Below are 9,081 nucleotides of genomic sequence, written 5' to 3'. Positions count from 1 at the left end.
CCGCGGAGCACGGCCGCCGCTCGAGCTGGCGCTGCCGGCGGGCACCAGGGGCCGGCGGCGCTCCGGGCAGAGCCGCTCCCCGGGACCCCCCCGCCCGAGGGGGCCGCAGCGCGCGCCGCCGCTCCCGGGTCTTTTGGCCCGCCCGGCCGCCGTAGGCACCTTCCGGGAAGATGGCGGCGCCCGGCAGGCGGCGGGGGAGCGCTGCCCTGCCGCGGACGGGCTTTCGTCGCCCGCACGGCGAAGCCGAGGCGAGCCCGCTGAGCAGGCTGGGTCTGCCGGAGCTGCGGGAGAGGCTCCTGCGGCAGGAAAGTCTGCTGGGCGACCGGTGAGGGCCGGAGGGGCGGGCGGAAGGGAGGGAAGGCGGGCGGGGGGCGGCCCGCTGCGCGCGGACTCAGCTTCTCCCTCGCGCCTCGCAGGGCGGTGGTCTCCCGGTTGCCCGACGGCGGCGAGCGCGTGCGCGGATGCGCGGCCAGGCTGCGGGCGGCGGTGGCGGAGCGCGAGCGGCGGCGGCGGAGCGGCGGCGGCCCCACGGCGGGGCTGGCGGAGGCGCTGGCCGGCCTCTCCTCGGCGGCGGCGGAGCGGGGCCGGCGCGGGGCCGGCGCGTGAGTACGGCGGGGTGGAGGCGAGTCCCGCGGGGTCCCTCTCGGCGCCCCGCTAAGCGCCTCTCTCCCGCAGGCGGCCCGGCGGAGCCCCCCGGAATGAGAAGCGGCGCCCGGAGGACGAGTCGGCCGCGCGGCTGCCCCCCCTGCGCCACGCGCCCGCGCAGCTGCTGCCCCTGGCCGAGTCGGTGGCGCTCCAGGCCCGGCAGGAGGAGGCCCGGCAGGTGCGGACGGGGAGCGCGGCCCGGCCAGGGAGGGTGGGCCTGCCGAGCGCGGCTGGGAAGCGAGGCTCCGTCCGCACCCGCCCTCCGCCGCTGCTGCTGCTGCTTCTCTCCCTTGGGCGCTCTCGAGTGACCGGGGAAGCTGGGGAGGTATTTGTGACCAGAAGGTGGAAAATAATTGCGCCATTTGGTTGGTTAAGCATCGTAGAGACAAGGAATATCAAATCTGCTCCAAGCATTGCTGTCTGTTTTACCCCAGAAATGCTTCAGATTGGAATATTTCAACTTCTTTCTCTGAACACCTTCCATTTGAAGTATGACTCTATAAAGCCTTTGATGAAATGTCTGGCTTTATTTACTCTGTGACGTATCTGTCCTAGCTGTGTCTCTTTTTGATGTTCCTCTGATATCCAGATGCTTTTTGATAGTCGCTATCTGGCAAAACTCTCATCGTCTATTGTGAATCCTCCTTTCTTTTTCTTCTCCTTGCATTTTGTAATGTTTTCTTGAAAGGAGTCTAGTGACCTGCATACCTTAAGTGTACTTGCTTTGCAATAACCTAATTTAGCTTTTTGCCTGACACTTACTCAAATGTCTGAAGCCAGGTTTTCTTTCTTCTTGTTGTAGGAAATGCAAGCTAAGGTTGCTGCCCAAAAGTTGGCTGAAAGGCTTGGGAGTAAGATGGTTCACTTTGAGCCGGAAGGGCAGATGATGACCGGCTACAGAGAAATCAGGGATGAAGAGAGAGACAGCTCAGCTGAGGACTGATTCCATAGAGCTGGCAGATGGGAGACAGGCCTCACTGAAGGAAGTTCCCCGTGCTCAGAGCCTGTCTGCAGTGTGCTTTGCCTGGGGGCAGCATCAGTGTTGTCTAAAGCTGCACAGTATTGAGGAACCTGGCTGTGGTTTGTGCTCAGCACAGCTCTGGAGCCTGATGGTCGCTCGTCACAAGCGTTGGGAAAGGACAGCAACGCCTGGCCAAACAGCTTCCCAGGCTCTGCTGGGATCGAAGAGCAGCAGTGCAGGCGCAGCAGAAATCTGGCTGCCTTGCAGTCTTCTCTGGTGAGGGTTGCTCCAAAGCAAACACAGTTCGAGGCTGCAGTATTTTTTTAAATTAGTGTTGTTTTCTATATTCTTTTAAATTTACATTAAAATTAGTTCTTGTTATCTCCTGGAGGAGGAAAAAAGATCATCCTGCATTAGGGTGGCTGTCTCTACTGCTCGGTGTGTCCCCCTGCCCTCCCCAAATGGACCTTGAAGCACTAAGGCCTCCGTTACGGGTGCTGAAATCCCACAGGCCTGATGGGGAGGCTGGTTTGCGTTCTGTGGGAGAGCTTGGCCTGAAAAGGCCACAGCTGTCTGGGCGTTCAATCCAGAGGATTTTCTGTTCCTCTCATAACATGACGGGAAGCCGCACTTGGCTGAGGGGGAGGCCACGGCTAGCTGGGCATTTCTCTGGCTCTGCTTTCCCAAAGGAGGAGCTGAGTTTCAGATCCAACTTTTGCCCTACTAGCATTTCAATGAGTGACTGAGGCACTTAAAGAGGTCTTGTTTGGTCACGAGGGGAGCTCGGGTGACCCTAATAAAATCTTAAGTGCAACATAGTTCAGCCCACACGAATGTCTTCCAGACAAGAGTGCAGCCTCAGTGGGGGTTTCAAATGGGGGGCTCCTCTGTCCCCACCCTTTGTTTGGGAGCTGCAGGGCCACTGGTTGGCATTTAAAATAACTGGTTTTTTATCAGCCTGAAGGGTAGAAGAGTTACAGTCCTTTTCCAGAGTTTTGCTTCTTATAACAATTTTGCCTCTCTAATTTACGCCCCTTTTCCAGTTACTTTTTCTTCCTTCCCACTGACTGGCTTGATTGTACTGGTGATCGAAGTAGGGCAGGGGACTGGGGCTTTTCCACTCAGTCTTCTTGAGTGTTTTCCAAACACATCCACCCTTCTCTTCGCAAATGAACAGGTACAACTTACGACAACAATGGCTTTTCTCTCTTACACACATACAAACATAACATGTACCTTGTTCTAGTTGTGCTGCTCCCTGTTGCTCCTGTACAATGTTTTTCAAACTTGACTTTAAGAGGTGTGGACTTCAACTCCCAGAATTCCCCAGTCCACACATTTTAACATTGCCAGGTTTACAAAACACTGCTCCAGAGGCCTTCCTGAGCTCCGATGAGTTTCTCGGGGGAAATTGGTCTGTCCATCTCTACAGTCCTGAGCTATCACCTATCTTTATTTTATAGCAGATTGTTGATAAATATATCTTTGGATTATTTTGTTTTGCCTTTTTATATAAAGGAATAGTAATTTCATCTGAACTCAATGCTGGAGTTTATTAATTCCTCATTAAATTGTGAAAAAAATGTTTTTGAGCCCTTATTGGTCTTTTTTTCCCTTATTCTAATTCCTCCAGTTTGTCACCACACCAATTTTTGCAAGTGTTAATGATGGGATGAAAAATCTTGGCTTTCTTCAGACTGAAGGCCCGATGATGTGTCGTGTCTTCAGACATTTTCTTTTGCAGTCCAAGCAGATTTTTTTCTCCTTCTGGCAAAGGGGTAAGAACATCAAAGTTGCAGAAGAAATGAGAATATTAGTCAAAGAAGATTTGCAGGGCTGTTCCCTGATAACCTACTAACAGGCTTCAGAGCTATGTGGGAGCAACTTAAATAAACATCTGGACACCAAGTTTAGTCATCCCTACTGACAAAACCCAGACAGATCTTTTGGGCTTGCAATAATAAATATCTTGGGGAAGCCTCCATGAATCAACTTTAAATCCCTGTTTTCAATTATTCTCATTTTAGAAAGATATCACAGTTAATTATCCATGGATAAAATGGATCATGGACACCTCCCCTGAAGTTTATTGAATTTGGCTTTTTTCATAATGCCCAATTCCCATTTTTATTCAGATCATAATTAATTTTGTTTGCTTCCAAAATGTTAAGCTGCTTGCCCTATGAAGTGCTCAAATTTTTACCAGGAATTTGGTGATGCCATGCTCTGTCCCATTCTCTCTCCCCCAAAACACACGTGTGTGTGTGTGTGTGCGTGTGCATGCACGCACGCACGCACGCATGCACACACAGTTTACTGGGATGAGGGAGGGGCAGCTCTGCAACTCTTAATGGCATCATACAACTCAAAAGTGGGGAAAGCCATACCTAGTCAAGCCTCCAGGTTCCCAGGATTCTCAGTGAAAGATGTGGCAGCCAGGGAATTCTGGGAGTTGCCCAAAAAAACAGGCTTTCCAAGGTGGTTTGCAGGGGCACAACTTTGACAGGAAAGAGACCCAAGGATGGAAGAAGAAGGTGTGGCTGCTGCAAGCTCTTCCCTGCAAAGTGGGCAATTTGGCAGTGCTGAGTGGAAGGAGGGTGAGTTTGTCGGGTGGGCTTTGGGGGCGGTGTCCTGCAGGGCAGCCAGCTCCTTTCCCAAGAAGGGAGCTTCTGCTCTTCAAGGCCAGAGGAGGGGAAGAGCTGTGAGCCAGTTTCTCAGCCTGTCCCCCTGCCACATTACCAACATTAACGGGCTCTCAAAAAGAGAATTGGTTGGACTTACTAAACACCGGGCCTTTCCAGAGCAGCACCTTCCATCACTCATGATAAGGAGGGAAGAAGGAAGAGCCTGAGATTAACCAGGTTAAAGAGGCCAGTTTCAACAATTGGTTAAGTAACGGAATTAATTCCTAGGGAAGCACATGTATCTACTTTTGCCACATTGGCTGGGAGTGAAGCTTTGCAGAACTGAGGAGGGTCCGCTGGGGCCAGGGGCTCCTAGGAACCTCCAGGTGGCAGAGCAAGAACGCTGGGAGAAGAGAGGGAGGTCTACTCCCCTCACGTCTCCTCACAAGGCCAGAAGCCAGTTTGCTGGCTGCTGTCAGGCTGGCCTGCTCAATAATGGCATAGCCAGCTACTCACAATGCTTGCTGGATGAGCAGCAATTGGGCAAGCCAGCTGTTCAGAAGCAGAGGCCGATCCAGGTGTTGGGCTACTTCTTTCCCTGCCTGACCGGCAGATGGCAGCAAAGCAGCAGGTGTCCCCTCTGCAGCTGTCTGGAGGCCAGGGGGAGTCTGCCGAAGTTGGGCTGGGGAAGGCTTCCTTAGACCTCTGGTGCCGATCCTACAGTCCTTTAAGCAGGATGGTGTTTGTATGTGTGGGGGGGAGCAACAGCTGCCCATCAGCTCCTGCCTGACATTTCCCCATAAATTTTCCTCCACTCAGACTTTCAGGCAAGTATGAAGTCATACAAATAGGAGGGCAAACGTTCTGCTTGTTGGATTTAATCCTGGTCTATTATTATACTCCACTCACTTGAGAAGGCCCTCGAAGGCTTAGGAGAGCCAAGCTTGCCCTCTCTTTGCAGGGTGGCCCAACCCTTCTCCAGCCCTCCTGGCCAGCCCTTCTGGAGCTGCAGTTTCCACTGACCCCAGGGATCTGGTTACAGCAGCCTGAGCTTGGCCCGTCTGGACGCAGGGACCAGAGAGGCCCTCGGGCGCTTTGGCTTGGCCTGTGGAATAAGCCTAACAGCCGTGGATTACCAACATGGCCAAGCATTCCCTGATAAGTCCAGGCAGAAGGAAGGCCCAGGAGTGGCAGCTAAAGGGACAGCCGATGGGTAGCAGCAGCCAGCCACGAACGCCCATTTCCTCCCAATTGAAGCCCAGAGGCTGGGCGCTGGAATAGCCCCAGATACGCTGTGCCCACGGAGGGACCTCTGCCTTTGGCTGTCCCTCAGGGACCAAGAGCAGGTGGGAGACCTGGGTAGGAGTTTGAGATCCTTTGAGCTCCCCAGTCCCCCCCCCCCCCGCAAGTTCCCTGGCCCCTAGAGTCAGAAGGAAGTGCAATAAAGCATCCGTGGGATGTTCCAGGCTCTCTGGGCCTGGATCAGGTTCTCTGCACCTGTGGTCCAGTCCAGTCCTTCCATCACCAGGTGGCACTTCGGCCAGCTTCCTCTTCTTCCGTCCCTCGTTTTGGGTGGTTTCAAAGCAGAAAACAGTTCTTGCCTGTCAAAGTTCACAAGCCAGCATCTGAAGAAGCTCTCTGGGGAAAAGGAAGAGGGTGAAGGCAAATAAAAGGACAAGAAGCCATACTTTTTGATTTAGGCATCCAGGTGGGGATGGGGGAGCGATTCCAAAGATACCCCGGACATAGGAGGGATGCCAAAAAGGTGACAGCTTATGAGAGTTTGGAAGCAATTTCCAGGCAGAAAGCATTAAATTCTAAAATTTGCATGGAGGACATCTTCTTTGACAAGCAATCAATTTATAATTAATTCAATTGGAATTAAAGATTATTGTAGAAAAATGAAAAAGGCAGGGGGAAGATGTGGGCCTGTTGTCCATTTGATAATAATGGAGTTGGACAGTTTGTAAAATCCTATATACTGTTTGGAAGTATTTGTGTATCCATCAACAATTCTCCCTCCTGGATGCAGATTAGCAGCAGAGCAGATATTGGCTGCCAGAGGCGGAGGTGGGGGTAGGGGTGGGGGGCTTTATTTAAATAAAGGATAGCTTTATTTCTTTTGCTGTCCCTGGATGCAAACTATGCAATTCCAGAGACGCCTAAACCTGCACGGCTGTTTCGCCTTTTGGGTATCAGTAAATATACGTGGCCCGTGTTAAGGCTGGAGAAAAGCAAGTGATTCTGAAGGGGAAAAACTGACCAAATAGCTAGAGGTGTTCCCCCCCCCCCCCCCCCCGTCTCTGAAACAAACTAACAGGAATGCCAGTGAGATCTCAGCCCAGGAGGGAAGCAGGTGAACTGCTCAAAATCTGCTGCTCTTTGTTGTTTAAAAGAAAAGGGGTCTTTCAGTTTCCAGGACCATCAGTCCTTGGAGAGGAGCTGACTGCGGGGAGGAGGGCATCCAGATGCCCTTGTGTGCCAGGCCAGGGCGCCTTCCTTTCAGCCACAGAGAAGGCCAGGGAAGAAGGGAACCTGCCTCCGATCCCAGAGGAGAGAGCAGAAGTCCTACAGCGTTTGCCAGCTGGCTGACCCACAGAACCGGTTGGCTCCTGACCGAGTCCTTCCCTGCCCCCTGCCCCACATGGCAGCAGAGCAACTGGCTGCCCGATCCTCGATGAGGTGGGGCTTAATCTCTCAACGCCTTGAGGGTGATGGCCAAAGCCCTTCTCCTCTTGTCTGCTTTGATGGATGGGGTGCCCCAGAGGTGGGGGCCACCCATCACGGGGCCTTGTGGGGTTACAAAGGGACCCAGCTCTCCTCTTGGGTGCGCGTGGAGGTTCACACCTCTGGCTTCGCCCCCCCCCCCCCGTCCCTCTCTTGCCTTTCGGTTGGCTGATGGCAAAGAAAGAGCAACACTGCTCCAAGTGTTTTCTGTCTAAATCAAAGCAGAGGCCGGGGCTGCCTGCTGCCCCTCCGTGGTGGTTACAGATGTATTATTTCAGCAGATGCAGTTTTTTTAGGAAGCTCCCAAGCAAGGACCAGGAGGAAGCCGAAAGGGGAGAGCGATGGCAGCAGGAGGGCCGAGGGGCAGGACTTCTGCCCCAGGACAGGAATCCAGCTTGGCGAGTGGCACCAGCAGCAGTGACCGGCAGGGAAAATGGCCACGATAGCCCTTCAGGACACGCTGGGCACTTGGGAGAGGCCTGCCCGCTCTCGCTTCTGCCCACAGAAAAGAGCCGCAAACCCATTAAAAAAGGCCAGGGGAGACGGGGTTTCGTGGGGGCGTCTGGGCTGCTTCCTTTGATTCGCCCTGCAGTCCACCTGGGGGGGGACGCTGCCTTTCCTTTGGGAGTCACCGCTTTGGGTCAGCCTTCTCTAATGTGGTTTGAGGCTCTTCGGACCTGCTTCCCTCCTGCTGGGGTTCAGCTGGCATTGGCTTGGATGTGTTGGGCCAGACAATGGCCCTCCCAGCACGCGCCTGGCTTTGAAGAGCGGGAGGCAGCCGAGCCCAGGGCATCGCAGGCCCCAGCCCCGCATTCTCTGTGCCGCTTCCAAACCACATGCATGCCTCTAATGTGATCAGCGGTCTCCTCCAGGCGTGTTCCCGCATCGCTATGTTTTGGCACCAAGTGCTGTTTTCAAACACCCTGCAAAGACAATTCAGGCTGTCAGTTGTCTCCACCAGTACAAAACTGCACAATAGTTGTGAGTGCATTTTGCAGGAAGATGGAGTGGCATGAAAGTGCTGGAAAGATTATTATTTATGTCAAAATAAAAATCATCTCACTTGGTGCAGAACAAAGCACCACAAGCAGGACAAAGAGACTGAAATGGTTTGAAGCTTAAAAATGTATGCTTTGCTAAGAAAATCAAGTGGCAGAACGGCAATGATAGATATTTTCTTCTTTAAAAGTGCCTATTTGTGCATCTGTTCCTTTGTTTAGAACTATGCCAACCCTGCAGCAGTTCCCAATCCGCTGAGTAGCAGCTAAGTTGGGGTCCTTCACAGGGAAAGAGCAACAGCAAAGAAATGATGCTCAAACACATGGGGGGGAGCATGGGGAGCCCCAAGCCAGACAGCTCAGAAGGGTCGAGTCTATCGGCCTGTGTAGGGTCTGTCACCCAGACTCAGAAAGAAAAGCTTAAAGGCTTTCAGGCACAATTCTGAGAAAACGAACACGCCAACTTGCCTCTAACGTCCTCAGCCGTGAGTGCAAACACTGTGGGCAACCAAGAAGATGGAGGAGTAAAGGCTGTTGGGTTTAATTTGCCATTGAGAAAAAGGAAGGCCTCTGGGCAGAGAGAGCCAGCGTTGTAGGCAGCTCCTCCTGCACTGACCTCTAAGCAACCATCAGGATCTCCTCCCTTCCTGAGCATCCGTGCTCAAGCAGGCAAAAGAGCTCCACTCTTGTCCCGAGTGCCTGCAGTGGATGAAGGGGGGCACAAAAGCAGGGCAAAAGTGGGTAAATTCAGCCATGCTGGGGGGGCGGGGGGGCTGGAAAAACATAGACCTGCCTGAGGATCCAGCCAGGGGCTACAGGAGCCCTTTTTTGGATCCCTCGGTAAGAGTCTTGTCTCTGCAGACCCCCTTGGCAAAAGGAAACAGGCTGCTTGAAGAGTGATAAAGGCTGTTGCTGTCAGGGCAGGTCTGTTAAGGAGGAAAAAGGGCAGGGCAGCTCTGCTGCCCAGTTCTACTCATCTCTGGGGTTGCTTAACTCTGTTTCCATCCAAAAAGTATTTGCCCTTCCACCATCCATGATCTCTAAACAAACCCAGCAAATGGGGAGTCCAACTGAATCCATGAGTATTTTTTAATCCTGACACCTGCAAACCATTTCACCAGGGTCT

General features: G+C 53.1%; 1 protein-coding gene across 2 annotated transcripts; it reads left to right on the top strand.

Moving 5' to 3' along the window:
* The first annotated feature begins 169 nt into the window (after positions 1–169).
* On the top strand, positions 170–2,017 carry POLR2M (RNA polymerase II subunit M). Of its 2 annotated transcripts, XM_083371527.1 has the most exons (5): positions 170–325; positions 417–602; positions 676–823; positions 1,080–1,134; positions 1,448–1,579. In XM_083371527.1, the coding sequence occupies exons 1-4, from the start codon at positions 171–173 to the stop codon at positions 1,116–1,118; spliced, it is 528 nt and encodes a 175-aa protein (XP_083227653.1). In that variant the 5' UTR covers position 170; the 3' UTR covers positions 1,119–1,134; positions 1,448–1,579. The 2 variants fall into 2 exon arrangements, with proteins under 2 accessions (XP_083227653.1, XP_083227652.1); XM_083371526.1 differs by lacking the exon at positions 1,080–1,134 and having other exon boundaries at positions 1,448–2,017.
* Positions 2,018–9,081: the final 7,064 nt, after the last annotated feature.

The sequence above is a fragment of the Vipera ursinii genome (genome assembly GCF_947247035.1).
Source record: "Vipera ursinii genome assembly, chromosome: 11".
In the NCBI taxonomy this organism is placed as follows: domain Eukaryota; kingdom Metazoa; phylum Chordata; class Lepidosauria; order Squamata; family Viperidae; genus Vipera; species Vipera ursinii.
Note: the sequence above shows the minus strand (reverse complement) of the source record. Positions and strands in the feature narration are given on the sequence as shown.

What these genes read in the sequence shown, in the direction of transcription:
- POLR2M (XM_083371526.1), top strand. Translation starts at nt 171, where the DNA reads ATGGCGGCGCCCGGCAGGCGGCGGGGGAGCGCTGCCCTGCCGCGGACG. An exon ending in GGCCGGCGCGGGGCCGGCGC is followed by an intron (nt 603 to 675) that starts GTGAGTACGGCG and finishes TCTCTCCCGCAG; the next exon opens with GCGGCCCGGCGGAGCCCCCC. An exon ending in GGCAGGAGGAGGCCCGGCAG is followed by an intron (nt 824 to 1,447) that starts GTGCGGACGGGG and finishes TTCTTGTTGTAG; the next exon opens with GAAATGCAAGCTAAGGTTGC.